Genomic DNA, 17,460 nt, shown 5'->3' on the forward strand with positions numbered 1-17,460 from the left:
CAAAGAAGTACATGTAACTACACAGAACGGAATCAAAAGGTTACCCATTAAAAATGTGTTCCCTAGTTTGCAATTCACACCAATATCAGCATACTATTTTCAACTGCTCTTTAGAAGGTCTTAAAAGTTTCAATTTGTGGTTGCTCACTGCTTGAAATTATTTCAGAGGATAGATACTCTTAGGAAAAAGCCGGATAAGTACCGCCAAGAGACTGCATTGTTAACGTGAAGCTTTTAGTTTCCCTGCACTTAGGACAAGTTAACTCAAGTTAATACAAGATTGCTTAGACCTCATCTCAAAAGGTTCTGATTCAGCAGGTCTGAGATGGGGCCCAAGAACTTAAGATCAGTAACAAGTTCTCTAGTGATGCTGATGTTCCTAGTCAGGGCACCACACTCTGAGAACGAACTGATTTTAAATAACGTACTCCTTAGCATGATCACTTTTACTACCAGCTGTTTTTTAAATAATTGATAGATGCATCTTATATTGATTCCCTTCCTTTATATCCCTTCCCTAATATCTTCCTTTCTTTAAGATATTATTTTCAAATTCCATTGTAATTTGAGAGCAGGGAGGAACTATTAAGACTCAAAAAAGCAGATTTTCTCTCCCTTTAGAATCTAAATTATCAGTCTTATTTCATTTATCACTGTGCCTCAACTTCCTCAACTGTGAAATGGGGACAATTAGAGGGATTCAATAAGATAATATAAGTAAAAGCCCTTGGAAGAATACCAGGTCACATTAAATACTTGATGAATGTTATATATTATTCTTATTGCAATTATCCTCATTCATTTTCTGTTTATTATTGAGGAAAACTTGTTCATGTTTGCTATGTTATACATGACCGGTGTATGTATAAAATCTTATCCATTTATGGTAAAATGTTCCAGAGCACCGATGGATATGGTAAACTGGAGAGCAAAGGAAGGGGATAATGTCAAAGATCCAGGTTCTAATCCCTGTTCTGCCACTAAATTGCTACATGACTCTGGGAAAGTTATTTAACTGTAGTCTCAGTTTCTGCTTCTGAAAAAGCTTATCTTAAATATGAAGATCAAATGAGATAATGCAAGTTAAAAAAATTTTTAAATACTTCAGTATTCCTGTGGTGAAGAAAATACCTCTATTTGGGAACAGTTCACAAGGTGTTAATAAGAGAGATAAATGGCCCCTGTACATCCTTAAATGACAGCATAATGATCTAAATCACCACGTAAGATATTTACTGAATATTCTCCAAAGCCACCAAGTCACAGCTATTTTAAATATTATGAGTAGAAATATTTAATATTTCAAATACCATTGCAACATGAAAGAAAAAAGTGAGTACAAAAGTAATCTTAGGTGTTTTTTTGTGTAGCAGATGCTAAAATTCTCTTTTCATGCCTTTAGCATAACTTTCATTTTAATGCCAAAACCTTCTATTGGTTCTAGGATTTTATTTAGTATAAATTCAATGTATATACACATCCGTATGAATAATGGTGACTAATCATATTGGTGATTTTCATTTCTAGTTTCTAATACTCTAGGATATATCTAATGGTCTTAAAAAATTACATAATACAGTTCACAAGTTTTTAAATCTTAGCTTACTGAAAAGAAAATTGGGGAGTTAATAACATTTTCTTTGTACATTTCAATTAAATGACTACTTTTTGTAGGACCAATCAAAAGTCTGCCACCTGTTTTTGTGTCAGTGCTTACCAACATGAAAAAATACATGTATCTTTGATGTCTCCTAATGAACTATAAGAAATAAGGTAGTAAAACTCATTTTTTGTACAGAAGATACTCCTGAAAAGCAGTATGCAAACATTTTCAAATAAGATATCATTTTAAATACAGCAGTGATACTCTCTATTTCAAAGAAATCCAGTTATGAAGTCTCTTATAAAGTTTATCTCAATGACAATCTCCTAATGTGTAAGTTTCCATTTTCATGTGTTTAGCTTTCTCAACACAGGAGGTCCATACAAACCACAAGACACTGGAGACTTTAATTTAAACTACCTTAAAACAGACTTTAATGTAAACTACCTTAAAAAAACAAAGCTATATAGAAATAATTTGTATTAACTGTAATTAAAACATTTAAACTGATTAAAATTTTAAGAGACTAGTTTTAAAATATAAATAATACGAAACAAGGAAAAGCAAAGACAGAACACCATTCTGTAGATAGGTTTCTAACACCTGTGTTTAAAAATTGAAAGGTAGATAAATGTAAGCATCATGTCTTCCTCTCTGTTTATCATCACAATATTCAAATACCAGCTACTTCTACTTTTACTATATTATATTTATTCTATAGTGCTCTCAGAGAACATACTAGATCTACTCCCAGAGGGATAATGCATGTGCATCCTTATGCTGTAGACTATGCAGGAGTGGTTAACATTACAGGGCACCCATCTTTCTTCTCTTCACGGTACATCCACAAAGGGCCTGTGTATAGGATACAACAGATCAGAAATACATCTACAGAGGACTCCATTTGAATATATTCAAGACTCTGTCAAAGGATATTTTAGTAATATGGGGAAAGTAAAACCCTGCTGATTTTAAAGACTAACATATATACAACAGGAAATAGGTGAATTCAGGTTAGAGGCCTTATGTAAGTTGTTCAACAAAGTTTTCAGTTAGTTTCACTGCTGATCACATTACATAAGGAAATACTCTAAAGTAGATGACTTATAGCTTGTTCCATTTATTGCTGATGTGCACAGCCACATGAGAAGACCAAAGAGTCCAGAATATCACAACAATGTGTTAAAATTTTATAGATATAAAATCTTCAGTTGGTAAAAGTGTATCTCGATGGTATACAAAACTGTAGGTAGAAAAAGTCTTGTGGCTTGAATTAGAAATCTCTAACATCATTTTGCAAAGTGAATGGCACACAGGAACCCCTAAAATATTTTTGTCAAATGAACAAAGGGACATCAAAAAGTTTGCTTCCAATTACTACAACTGTTTTAAAGGAAACTATGTGAAAAAGGAAAAAAATATTTATAATGGCATTCTAAAATTATCCTTAAATGAGATATTTGTAAAGCACTTAGAAAGTGGCCCACAGGAAGGTCTATGTAAATATTTGTTATTACTCTTATTCTGTTAACTTAGTTTGGTTCACAACAATCTTGGTAGCTTCATTAGTATAAATCCATTACCATCACTGATAAAAAGAACTGAGGTGTGTATGCACTACTAGTGAGGATGTAGCTGCATCACCTTTATATGTGGAAAAAGAATATCTTACAAGGGAAACCAGTATTGTCTAACAGTGAAAATTAACTCAGTGACACATTTACAAGAAAGGTGAATTAAGCCTTATAATTTTATCCTACCACAACAAATTAAATCCCTTATAATCCAATGTGTCTTCTGTCTACTATATTTATATAATTCAGAACTTCATAAAGGGTTATTGTAAGATTCATGTTCACTTATAACTAAGAAATCCAATTAAAAAAATAAAACATCAAAATGCCAATTGATAATTGACCTGTAAAACTTTTCCTTCATACTGAAGTAACCTGTAATATACGAGGACTGCTAAAAGATGTTTGGGATTTACTCTCTTACACTTCGATTGCTGACTACAACACAGGTGAAGACTGAGGTAGTTTGAAAATTCTGTGAGGATTAAATCACACTATATTCTTCATATTCTCTAAGGAAGTAAGCTTTAGGCAGTGTGAAGCACCCTCAACTTCCAGGGGCCAAGAACAACAACTGCTGCAATAAAAGAGCAGAGTAGTTAGGGTTAAGGTGGAGGTTGCCTTCTACAATGAAACTAGCTTGAATACCTATTTGTTGACACCATTAAAGTCAACTCTATTTCTTTGTTTGACTTAAGGCAGTGGAGCTTTTGATAAGACACAGAGATTTTTTAAAACAAGATGTCATTTTAAACTAAACACTAGGGATACTCTCTGTTTCAAGGAAATTCAGTTATGTAGTCTCGTATGAAGCTTAACCAAATGAAGATCTCCTAGTTTACAAAATGATGATTCAAAATGCATAAGGATATATAACAGGGAAACAGTCTACTAAATAGTTTATATTGCACATAAGTGATAAGATATACCCTAAAAGTTCAATGATGTAAAATAATTTACAATTGATAAAAACATTACTGTGGTAAAGAGTCTGGCTAAAGATGTAACCATGTAATTTAATTTATCAACAAAAGCAGGGTCAAAAGCTTCATATACACTTTAGAGGAGGTTCAAGGCAGCAAGCCACTTAAATAAAACAGTGGGCAAATCAAGCAACAGAGATGAGTCATAGCTGTAATTACACTATATTTTACTTTTCATTTCAAACAATTGATTAATTGCTAAAAAATAAGTATTGTTTTTAAATATAAGCATGAGAAAAATTTTTTTGTAGTAGCAATCAACTACTGTCCAAAAAGGAATGGCTAAGGCAGAAAAATACAGGGGAATTTAAAAATGTATTTTCAGAACTGTAACATAATCTGTGGAGGCAAATAAGTTAGACTCCTACACAATGAAATAAAATTTCTTCCTCTATCTTAATTTTAATTTCTCAAATAAAATCTAAGTTGGGACTTCATTTCTTCTTTTATAGTTAGGTTTGCATCAGTTCACATGGTTTCAGGACTTAAGCCAAAGAAATACCTAATTTACTGAAGCAGTTTTCTAATATTACAATACTAAGCCAAAGTATATGTCTTGTCAAACAGTGGGGAAAAAAATTCCTGTTTTGAATAAAAATTTTAAAAACCTCTACATATAAACAAAAAAGATGAATGACTATGAAACTAATTTAAAATGCTGTCAGAAATATACATAGAAAGTTAATTTCTATAAGAAGATTTTGCAACAGAAAAGAATTAAAGACAAAAGCATACTGGACCTCTTTTTTGAAGGTTTTGTTTTAAAACACTTTCTCAACAGATCAAAATCATTCCAAAAAATTTCCTTTTATTTTCACTTAACTTGGGTTGGTAGAACTATGAGAGATACTGAAGGTCAACAGATATTAAAAAAAGAAAGAAAGAAAATGAGACCGTCCTCCTCCCACAACTAAACACTATTAATAAAACAGGAATAATATTTACATCATTTTCTCCTACTTCTTTCATGTTTAAAGTGATGACATCAAGACATATTTTAACTAAAACTGCACACTTTCCAAAGTGACATAGTTTCTTATGAATTTAAAAACTCATATAAAATAAGTAATCATGAACAAAATGTTAGACTATACTAGTGTTTTTATAAAACCACCTCATTTATTTTTCCTCAATGATTAGGATATATTTAAACGTAAGTGGGTCATCGTACAGCAATAATTAGATCCTTCTAAGAAACAACTCAGAGAAAAGATGTATCTATAACTGATTCATACTTTGGATATAAAAAGCAATCTTTCCGTTAAAGTTATTAAATGAATATTTAATTATTATCTGCAATTCAGGCATTACTAGAGATATGTGTTACCTCAACGATATCCAAGTTGGTTCTGCTTTCATGAGGTTCATTATATTCTGTATACTTGAGAAGAACTTTGTCCATATCAGTGCTGGCATACTGAAACAGTTTGTTAGAGCTGTTGAAAATGATGAGTGCTATTTCACAGTCACACAGCACACTAAGTTCATAGGCTTTCTTCATTAATCCGAACTTTCTCTTTGTAAAAGTAACCTAGACAATAAAAAAAGTGTATTTTTATTAAAGGCTTTAGTAGTACTTGAATACAGACTACCTACATCCACTCAGCTAACTTGTACCTCTCCCTTCCTCCCAAGCCCTTCTATTGTACCCACTGAAATTCCCAGTCTAGGATCAGCAAAGTCCCAAGTGTTTTCAAATTCTTTAAATATTTCTTTCTCAAAGAGAACTCTATCACTGAAGTCCTCTCAAATAGAGACTGCTTTTTATTTGTTTTAAAATATCATACCTCCTGCACTCAAGAGCCTGGAAGATATGTCTTTTTAGTTCCCCGTTCTCTTCTCCAATTAATTTTTCTTTCTCCTCCTCTAAAAACCCCAGCTATTTTGAAGCTTAAGCCATGAAATTTATACCACCCAATAACTCTCCTTGTGGTGACCCCCTGGTCACTCTCCCTCGTGCACTGGTAATTATCACCTAACTACTTCTCCTTCTAACCCTGTTCTTTTCTCTGGTGACTTCAGCATCTGCATAAAAAATTAGTGCAAATACCTCAGCCTCTCAGCTCCTCATCCTTTACCTCTCAACCTCCAAAATGATCAACTGCCACCACATATCAAGCCCTTAACTCTGCCATCACTAATAATCGTATCACCTCCAAAATCTCAATTTCATGCATTCCACTTTGACTACCTCCTATCCAGCACTCCTATTTTGTATTCTCTCCAGAAATTTCTTAAATCTTCATCAAGTCCTCCATTTACGTCATCACTCTGTTACCATCTACACATTCTCATGCCCTTTCTTCCCTCTTTAGATTCCATGCTCCATCACTATTTTCACTTCCTTGCAAAATCACATAACCCCTTTAGCCTTCTGTCATTAACATACTTGCCTGGCACAGCCCCAACCAGGGACTGACTCCTCTATTCATATAACCATCTATCTCTGTATCTCTATGCAAGTAGCTGGTAACTACTGGGAACACAAGTGTGCACACCCACACATACCCTGCTGGAGTTTCTAAACTGATGAGCATAAATCTGAACACTTAAATGCCTGGCAGTTTAACTTGGCTGATTTGTCTCATTAGCCCATTCTCCAGGTCAACTACCTTCTCTCCCTCAAATCCACTCTCTGCTGATAACCTTGCCTCAAACCACTGAGAAATAAGCAGCAACAATCTCACTTCCCATTACCAAATCTATCAATTCAAATGCTTCATCTATACTGTTCCACACTGTGCCTTCTCTGCTGTTATTACTGACATTTCTGTTCCTACTCCTTTCCACATGTTTTACTCTCTTCCCCTATCATTTCCTTCCTCTCTATCAGATCAAAGACCAAAGCTTATAAACATGCTCTTACACTTCCTTTAACTGCACGTTGCCTCCCCAGTTTCCATCCCTTCTCTTCACCCCTTTTTCTGCTTTACTTCAGAGTAAAACTGTTTGAAAGAAACACCTATAGTTGTTTCCAATTTCTCACCACCTATTCTCTCCTCAACTACTGCAATCAGACTTCCAGTCCCCACATTCCACTAAGACTTGTCAATATCATTATTAGTGACCTCTAATTTGTGATTAAAGTCAATGGTCATTTTTTCTTTCTTATTCTACTATATATAGTTCAGCAGCATTTTACAAAGTTGACCATGTTCTCACTCCTTGAACATTTTTTTACCCAGGTGTTTATGACACACACAACACTGTCCTGGTTTTCCTTCTAGTTTCAGGGACTCCTTCCTCTCAGCCTCCAGCGTTCTATCCTTTTCCTCTGTTCAACCTCTACTTATTGAAGTGCCTGTGAGCTTTAGACCTGAGTTTCCTTCTCTTCACTTTCACAGATCTTGTGAGGTAATTGCATCCAGCTTCATGATTTTAAAAGGAACAAATATGCTCCTTCCACAGTCTTCTCCATTTCAGCAAAAGGTACTGTCATCCATTCAAACAAAATCAAATAATATCTATGAGTTATCCCTGATCCTTATCACAATAATCAACTCACCCAATTATTCAGCAAAATTGTGTTAACTCTACCTCTAAAACATATCCCAAATCTATCAACTTCTGTCTATACCACTACCACCTTAAGTTACACAATCTCTCATGTATATTATTTATATAATCATCTTATTAGATTTCCTGCTTTACTTATTGTACGCTACAGTATATTTGCCACATCCCTGCCAGAGTGATATATAAACAAATATATAATTTTATGTAAGTGTATATATCAAATATAAGATATTTTGCTTGCCCCTCTATTTTCCCTTGAACTAACATAAACCCCTTAACCCACATTTTCAACTTACGATTTTTCATTCCACATTTTTGTATAAGATCATATAATCATATACTCATATAAGGGATCCTGACAGCATTTTACAAAACTGGGACTCTAACAATAGTCTTTATTTTGTTTTCCTCATTTACCCACATTCATACATATATCTCTAAGTTAAATGGTATAGTTCTAAGGTACTCTTTTAAACAATTTCATAATTTTTTCATATGTTGCTAGTCTTTTGCTAGTATGATAGATGCAAAATAAAAATCTCATTTTTAAAATATGCATTTAAAAAATAAACTATTTACTTACTGAAGTATTTGATTTACAAAGTGTTAATTTCTGGTGTATAGCACAGTGATTCATATATATACACACACACACATAAATATACACACACACACATTCCTTTTCATTTTCTTTTTCATTACAGGCCATTATAAGGTATTGAATATAGTTCCCTGTGCTATACAGTAGGAACCTGTTTATCTATTTTATATAGTAGTAGTTATATTATATTATTATATAATACATATATATATATAAAATGTAGTAGTTACTACTACAAATTCTGAACTCCCAATTTATCCCTTCCCACCCCTTTGCCCTTTAGTAAGCGTAAGTTTGTTTTCTATGTCTCAGTCCATCTCTGGTTTGTAAATAGGTTCATTTGTGTCCTTTTTTTTTTTTTTTTCAGGTTCCACATATAAGAGATATCTTACAATTTTTTCTTTCTCTTTCTGACTTAACTTCACTTAGTATGATGATCTCCAGGTCTATCCATGTTGCTGCAAATGGCATTATTTTATTCTTTTTATGGCTGAGTACTATTCCAGTGTGTGTGTGTGTGTGTGTGTGTGTGTGTGTGTGTGTGTGTCTGTGTGTGTATGTACCACAACTTCTTTATCCAGTCATCTGCTGATGGACATTTAGGTTGCTTCCATGTCTTGGCTATTGTAAATAGTGCTGTTATGAACACTGGGGTGCATGTATCTTTTCAAATTGGAGTTTCCTCCAGATATATGCCCAGGAGTGGGTTTGCTGAATCATACAGTATGTCTATTTTTAGTTTTTTAAGGAACCTCCATACTGTTTTCCATAGTGGCTGCACCAGTTTATATTCCCACCAACAGTGCAGGAGGGCTTCCTTTTCTCCACATCCTCTCCAGCATTTACTGTTTGTGGACTTTTTAATGATGGCCATTCTGATCTGTGTGAGGTGATACCTCACTGTAGTTTTGATTTAAATTTCTCCGATAATTAGTGATACTGAGTATTTTTTCATGTGTCTGTTGTTTACATCTCCTGCCCATTTTTGGACTGTGTTGTCTGTTGTTCTGCTACTGTTTTTATGAGCTGTTTGTATATTCTGGAAATTAAGCCACTGTCGGTCACATTGTTTGCAAATATTTTCTTCCATTCTGTAGGTTGTCTTTTCATTTTATTTATGGTTTCCTTTGCTATGCAAAAGCTTGTAAGTTTAACTAGGTCCCATTTGTTTATTTTTTATTTTATTTCTATTACCTTGGTAGACTGCCTTGAGAGAACAGTGCTATGATTTACCAGAGAATGGTTTGCCTATAGTCTCTTCTAGAGGTTTATATAAGTGTCTTATCTTATGTTTAAATCTTTAAGCCATTTTAAGTTTATCTTTGTGTATGGTGTGAGGGAGTGTTCTAATTTCACAGATATACGTACAGCTATATCCTTCAATCAGATTACCTGTTAATATTTAAACACATTTGCACTCTCCAAACACACACGTTTTTTCTGAACCCTTCGGACTAAGCTGCAGATTTTAAGGTCCTTTTGCCCCTAAATATGATCTTAAAAACACAGACAAATTATCAAAATAAAAAGACCCAACATGGAAACAGCACTATTACCTAATCTATAAACTTTAAATTTCTCAAGTGTCCCACTAATTTTCTTTATAGAGGGGAAAAAAGGTCCCCCCGCCTCTAGCACAGAATCCAATCCAGGATTAGATTTTGCATTTAATTGCATCATCTTTAATCTGAAACACTTCCTTGGTCTTTATCTTTCAGGACCTTGGCACTTCTGCAGAATATGTGCCATTTATATTGTACTCTGTATCTCAATTTGGCTTTGATGTTTCTTTCTGATTATACTCAGATTGTGTATTTTGGCAGGAACAGTTTTAAGTGATGTTGTATCCTCAATACATCACATGAAAAGTCCACGTAGTATCTATTTGCCCTCCAATTAGTATTGTTAAATTGATTAAGGTAGTGTCTGCCATGTTGTTTCCCCTGCAAAGTTACTATTTCCCCCCGTAATTAATAAGTATATTGTGAGGATTTCCATGTAAATATCCTGTTTTCTTATCAAACTTTAACTGATTTTAGCATCCATTGATGATTATTGCCTGAAAAATTATTACTATGGTGGTTGTCAAATGGAGATTTTCTAATTCCATTAAACTTTCTATCTACATTTACTAGCTGGCATTTTACTGTGCGAGTTTTCCTTTTCCTTCCTGCCTTCATTCATGTCAGCATCAACTCATGGATTCTTATTTTATTCTACAGGTTATAACCCATTCATATCAAACTGTCTTTTACTTCACCCACTATACTGACTTCCTGTGTCCATCTGACATGTTCCCAATATTCCTTGAAATTCCTGGCACAGTCAGATATTCCAGGCTCTTTCTGTTCTTTCCCTGTCCCAGCCCTAGAATCAGCCATTTCACCAGAGAGCTGAGCTCTGATTCCTTTTAGTAGATAACTGTATTTAGAAACCAAGATCTAGATGGTAAGTTACTTGGGTATCATTGTTTCTAGGCCCTCTCAACAGACAGAACTAGGAAATATGAATACGTATAGACAACACACACACACTTCAATATCTGCTTCTATTTTTATCAAAATATATACTAGAATTTATGATACTTCCAATTCTATGCTATCAGGTTTATTCTAGCCTTCCCCTGTTCATAGCTGTAACTTCCTTCTCTGACAGTAAGAAACCCAGCTCCCATTATCCACAATATATTTACTTATTTGCTCAATCTTAGAATACACTTTAAGTACTTTTAAAATTGCTAACCCATACTATGAAAAAACAAACCTACCAACTAGAAACAAAAGATAATTCTTTTGCTGAGAGCCCAAAGGACTAGGTCAAGGGATAAATGCAAACATAACTGTGTTGGATATTATCAAATACCACATCCCCAAATGACTATACAAATTTGTATTCCCAACTGCAATGCAAAGGAGGGCTTACTTCTTCACAGCCTTGCAAATACTTTCATTAATAAAAGTATTAAAGAGCTATGAATTTTCTTCTGATTCCTACATTAAATACATTCCAAAAATACTGATGTATACTATTTTCAATATTATTTTTTAGAAATCATGTAATTTCAGTTATGTAGTTCCTCTTTTACCCAAAAGTTGTTAGACTGGCATCAAACTTTTAAAAAAAAGAAATTCCAAGGTAGAATTGGTCTTTAACAAATGAACAAACAAAATTAATTTCTAGTTTTACTACATGGTAATCAGTGTATGTATGTAATATTTCTCCCTCATTGAATTTACTGATGTTTCTTTGGTTAGGTAAGACACCATCAATTTTGGTGAATGTTCTATGTGCACTTATATACTCTATTTTCTGAGTGTAATGTTCAACATACCACTTTAGGTCAATTTTATTGATTATACTCTTAAGATCTGGTATACCCTCACAATTATTTTTTGTCCATTTGATCTATCTCACATTAAGATTAGTGTATTTAAGTATCTTACTACCAGTTTGTTTACATTTATGTTTCTTTGTATCTCAATTTTTGCTTGATGAAGGTAATATTTAGTGTATCAATATTCCCTAATTCTTACATCTTCAAGGTAATTGCAGCTTTTAGCATTGAAAAGTATCTCTCTTTGTCCCATTTAATGCTTTTTGTCTTCTATCCAACACTGTCTAATATCAATACTGTAACTCATTTTCTTATTGCTTCCATTTGTCTGGTACACCTTTTCTCATCTCTTTACTTTTAGTCTTTCTGATCATTCCACTTTAGGTATGTCTCTTTCTGCCAAAAGTTGAGGCTTGTGAACTAAACTGAAAATGTTTCTTTTAATAAAGAGTTAGTCCCATTTATATTTATTGATATGACTGATAATGCTTAGAGACTTCGTTGTCATTTTAATATTTTAATAAATATTTAATATTTATACATATTATGCATATTTCCTAATTTTTCCTCTCTCTCAATGATGTTTCTTTGCTCTTTTATCTTCAAAAATTTTAGGAAAGATTAGCAGTTTTGTTCTAGTGGTTACTTTTACAGTTACAGCTTTTTAAAATGCCCTAGGATTTCCTGTTTTCATGCTTATCCTTTCATTATTTGGTTTGTCAAATCTTAGTGATATTCTTTAACTCCCACCTGTTACCTAAACAATTACCAGTGTACTTACTATACTTTCCTCTTTCCCGCTCCTTTCTACTGTGTCTCAGTGGCATTATTTCTATTTTGTCAAAGCAAAGTAATAAATAATAAATAACATATAACATATTATTCTTCCACCTTTGCCTCCATTGTTGCTTTAGGCTCAAATCTACAGTCAAATATATTAAATGTTGGTCGTGAGTCTTTCTGCTTTAGTTTCCTCAGGCATCTCTCAGTTGTATGAAGCTTATCCTCTACTAGACCGCACAGTAATAGGTCATAAGTACAGAATTCCCTGAGCTCTAGTATGTTTTAAACTTGTTTTTATAAACTTTGTACTTGAATACAGCTAGACTGCAAATAAAATCCTGGCTTCAGAGTTTTTTCCTTGCAATTTTTGAAAATGCTGTTCTACTCCTGCTTTGCTTTGTATCTTGATTTTGCAAAATTTGATGGCAGTCTAATTCTCTGCACTTACAGATTTGTTGTTGTTTTATGCCTAGAAGCCCTAAGGATTTTTTCCTTGTCTCAAAATCTAACAGTTTCAGTAGGATATGTATCAAAGTTGATTTCTGCAGGTCTACCTAAAACCTTGGCATCTTATTTTCTCTTATTCTATGAAAACTTCTCTTCAATTATAGTTTAAACACTGGTTTCTGGTTCTATGGTTTTGTTTTTCTTCTTCAGGGACCACAATTATACATAGCTGGATCTTCTTCATTTATCTCCCTTTTCAACCACCTTCTCTCTATCCCTTTGAAATTACTTATCTCATTGTCTTTCATTGAGTTGCCTCCCCGCCCTCCTTCAATAATATTAAGGTCTCATTTGAATCTATTATTCCTTGGTCACTTTGTAATTTAGTCTTTGTTTTGATATGACTTTATTTTTTCTTTTTCTTTTTGGAGCTCAAGAGTTCAATCACTTTGTTTCATCTATGCTTTTCAAAAAATCCATTTTTGTTCTTAGTGTTTCAAAATTCTGCATTATGATTTTTTGTAACATTCCAAAATATCTGTTTAAGGAAATCTACTTCTGCTTGCAGAGTCATATAACAGTTTGCCCTACTTTTTCATTGTTTGGGGGAACAATTTCATTATCTAAATAGCTGTAAATATTATTGTTTTCTTCTTTATAATAATTTGCATTGGAAAAGATCGCTCACATCACTGAATTTCTGTGGAAAGAACAGGCAGTAAAGATGCTTTAAAATACTCTTAGTTCAAGAGCACCTCTCCTTTTAAGAGTTAAGTATGGCCTCTTTAATGGAAGACTTTTTTGAGGGGGACTGGCAGTGGGGAGATTTGTGTCCTTTGATAAATATACATTTTTGAATATTCGTCTTAAAGAATTTATATATAAATATATATCTTCTCTTTTCCATTCAACTAGCATTTTCCAAAGAGAACTTTCGATTTCCTTTTTAATCTCTTCTTCAAACGGCTGCCTTTTCAAGACTACATACTTTCTTGAGCACCACATATATTTTAAGTTCTTTCTTTTACCCGTGGTTGGTTCTGATCTACAAAGAATATTTTTCAGAATTTTTGGACATAAAGTAGACTTCCTCTTACTGGTAGTGATTTCAAAACAATCTTAAGACAGCTACAAGGTCTCCTCTTTTCCTTTCCAAAACATACTTTTTCCTGAAGTATGCTTGCTCACTTCAAAGACTTGCATAGAAATTCTAGGAGCAGCATACTGTGACTTGGCTATAATTTTCTACTTGGAGGTAACGTGAATTTAGAATTCTTTGCCTTCTAGTTGTGCCAAGGTTGTAAATTTTATGTAATTTTTATTTGTTCTTCTTACTTGCCTGTATTGATTTTTAGGGAAATTACATTTGGAGAGTCAGAATTTATGCAGTCACCATACTTTGATTATGAAGAATTCCTTCTATAAATCTGAATCTTTGTTTTGAAACAGGCTTATAAATTTTTGTACTTGAAACATATTAAATGTTTCATTTCATTTTATTTTAAATATTATGAAATTTAAATTTTTTAACATATCAGTATTCATAAAACTATTTCAGTAGTAGGCAAAATAAATAAATTTTATTTTTAAATTATCATTTAACTCCAGTATTGCAATCACTATAAAGAAAAAGAATGGGACTAAAAGGCTAACCTACAAAATTCACAGCCTCTATAAACTGAGGCACATTTTATTTTAATCCAACCAGCTTTCCTGATTTTGTGTCAAATCTGAGACTCATAATTTTCTGAATTTAAGAAGGTTGGATTGCACCATCTCTAAAAGACCTTCTATACTTAAAATCCCAAGTACCTGAAAAATTTTCATATGACATATATTTAGACATATCTTTATTTCATTGTTGAATTTAAAAGTCCAGAAGAGACTTCTGGTTTCCGCTCCAGCATGTAAGGCTAATGTAAGGCTAATGCCACTCTGTTCTAAAAACAAGTAAAAAGCTGAACAAACTGAAAGTCAACAACTCTTCTTAGATCCCTCAGAGAACTGAGGTCCCAGGGAAACTTCTGTTCCTCAAACTGGAGACAGATAGGCAGATACTGAGAACCATAAATTACCAGAGCCGTGAGCAGAAACCTCCATAGGAAACAGTACCACTACAGCTGACTGATGTAACTGATGAATTGCTGGAGGCTCACTGCAGATATGTATCAAAGTTAGGAACTCGGGGGGGGGGGGGGGCTCTGCCTTGGGGAGGTGTACCTACACTTCTGTGAGTTTTACCTCCAGGACCTCTATCAGGTTCTCATAGTAAAGAGCTGAGAAAAAAAATCCCCTGTGCTCCAGCAAGAGGAGGAAAAAATAGCCATTTGAATTACACCACAACATTCTATTCTTAACAAGGTCTTCCCTCAAGACAAACTATTTTACTAGAGCCTAACTTAACAGGGGTTTTAACAGAGCCTAACTGACCTGAGAAAACTAAAATGCCTCACTTTAATGTGAGCAAACGGAAATACTCAACTCTAACCCCCCTCCAGTGATCGTGTCCCACCCAAAGATTGGAGTGGGAGTGGGGGTAGGGAGGAGGAGGCTGGGAGGGGGACTGAGAAGCACTTAGAAAGTTCACAGTCCAAAGCCCCAGGTTCACTAGAAGACTAAGACCTAATCACAGGACTAGAGAGTACTTCCACTCTCCCCACACCTCAACATCACATTATTAAAAGGTCTATTTGCTGTAGTTTCTTAAGACCCAGTACATCATGTCTGGCTTTCAACCAAAAATTAAAAGGCATACTAGAAGGCAAAAAACACAGTTTGAAGAGACAGAGTAAGCATCAAAAGCAGAGTCAAATATAGCAGGAATGTTGGAATCATCAGATCAGCAATTCAAAATAACTATGATTAATATGTGTAATTTGATAATTGAGATAGATCAATTCCTTGAAAGATACAATCTGCCAAAACTCACACAAGAAGAAACAGACAGAGGTCTATTCTGATTGTCTATTATTGAATCAATAATAAACAACCTTCCGAAACAGAAAGCACCAGGACCTGAAGGGTTCACTGGTGAATTCTACCAAATATTTAAGAAATTATACTAATACTCTACAATTTCTTCCAGAAGACAGAAGCAGAAGGAATGCTTCCTAACTCATTCTATGAGGCTAGGGCTAACCCAATACCAAAACCAGACAGGCATTACAAAAAAAAGAAAATTATCAGCCAATATCTCTTATGAACATAGATGCAAAAGTCCTCAACAGAATATTAACTAATCAAATCCAACAATGTATAAAAAGAATTATACAACAGGACCAAGTGGAATCTATCCAAATATGCAAGGTTCAACATTTGAAAACAACCCAAACAAACAATAAGCAAAAGATGTGAACATATAACTCACCAAAGAGGATTATACAGATGATATAAAAGCATATGAAAAGATGCTCAATATCACATGTCATTAAGGAACTGCAAATTTAAACAGCAAGGAGATACTACTTACATTCTTGTTAGAATGGAAAAAATTAAAAACACTGACAACACCAAATTCTGGCGAAGATGTGGAAAAACAGGAACTCTCATTCATTGCTGGTGGGAATGCAAAATGGTACAGCCACTTTGGAAGACAGTTTGCCAGTTTTTTAAACAAAACTAAACATACTCTTATCATACAACTCAGCAATCCTTGGTATTAACCCAACTGAAGTGAAAACTTCTGTCCACGCAAAAACCTGCACATGGATGTTTAGAGCAACTTTATTCATAATTGTCAAAATGTAGAAGCAAGCAAGATGTCCTTCAGTAGGTCAATGGATAAACAAACTGGTACATATAGACAATGGAATATATTCAGCCCTAGGAAGAAATGACCTATCAAGCCATGAAACAACATCCAAGAACCTTAAAATCCACATTATTTTTCAAAGAAGACAATCTGAAAAAGCTACCTATTGTATGATTTGAAACATATGACATTCTGGAAAAGGCAAAACTATGGAGACAATAGAAAGATCAAAATTAAAACAAAAACAAAAAACAAAAAACAGAGCACTGGTTGCCAGGGGTTAGTAGGAGGGAGGGATGAACAGGCAAGAAGGCAGACCACAGAGGTTGTTTAGGGCAGTGAAACTATTTTGTGTGATACAAAAATGGTGGATGCACGTCATTATACATTTGTCAAAATCCTATACTTTGTACAACACCAAGAGAGAATACTAACGTAGACCACGGACACTGAGTGATGATGATGTGTCAATGTAGGTTCATCGATTTTAACAAACATACCACTCTGGTGTGGGATGCTGGCAGTGGTGGGGGGAGCTGTGCATTCATGAAGGCAGAGGGTATATAAGAACACTGTATTTTCTGCGAATCTAAAACTGCTCTTAAAAAGTCTATTTTGTGAGGAGGGTATAGCTCAGAGTAAAGTGCATGCTTAGCATGCACAGGGTTCTGCATTCAATTCCCAGTACCTTCACTAAAAAATAAATAAAACTAATTACCTACCCTCTGCCCCCAAGAAATCAAACAAAATGGTCTATTTTCAAAATGGGTTAAAGAGAAAAAGTCCGTTAAGAGTATATCCTTAAATAGTCTTTAGAATTGTGCAACAATGTAGACAAAGTGCAGCATTTTCTCTCCCCATCAATACC

General features: G+C 34.0%; 1 protein-coding gene across 10 annotated transcripts in view; it reads right to left on the bottom strand.

Annotated features, from left to right (window-relative positions):
- Window positions 1-17,460, bottom strand: part of MEF2A (myocyte enhancer factor 2A) — a 124,030-nt gene that overhangs the window by 50,756 nt on the left and 55,814 nt on the right. For 8 of the 10 annotated variants that reach the window (XM_010962905.3, XM_010962906.3, XM_074354076.1 and 5 more), the window contains exon 4: window positions 5,488-5,691. In XM_010962905.3, coding sequence (XP_010961207.2) covers window positions 5,488-5,691 — 204 coding nt within the window. Of the gene's footprint in view, window positions 1-5,487; window positions 5,692-17,460 lie in introns of those variants that run through there. The other 2 variants (XM_074354075.1, XM_045522604.2) reach the window with 1 other exon arrangement.

The sequence above is a fragment of the Camelus bactrianus genome, chromosome 27, assembly GCF_048773025.1.
Source record: "Camelus bactrianus isolate YW-2024 breed Bactrian camel chromosome 27, ASM4877302v1, whole genome shotgun sequence".
In the NCBI taxonomy this organism is placed as follows: Eukaryota; Metazoa; Chordata; class Mammalia; order Artiodactyla; family Camelidae; genus Camelus; species Camelus bactrianus.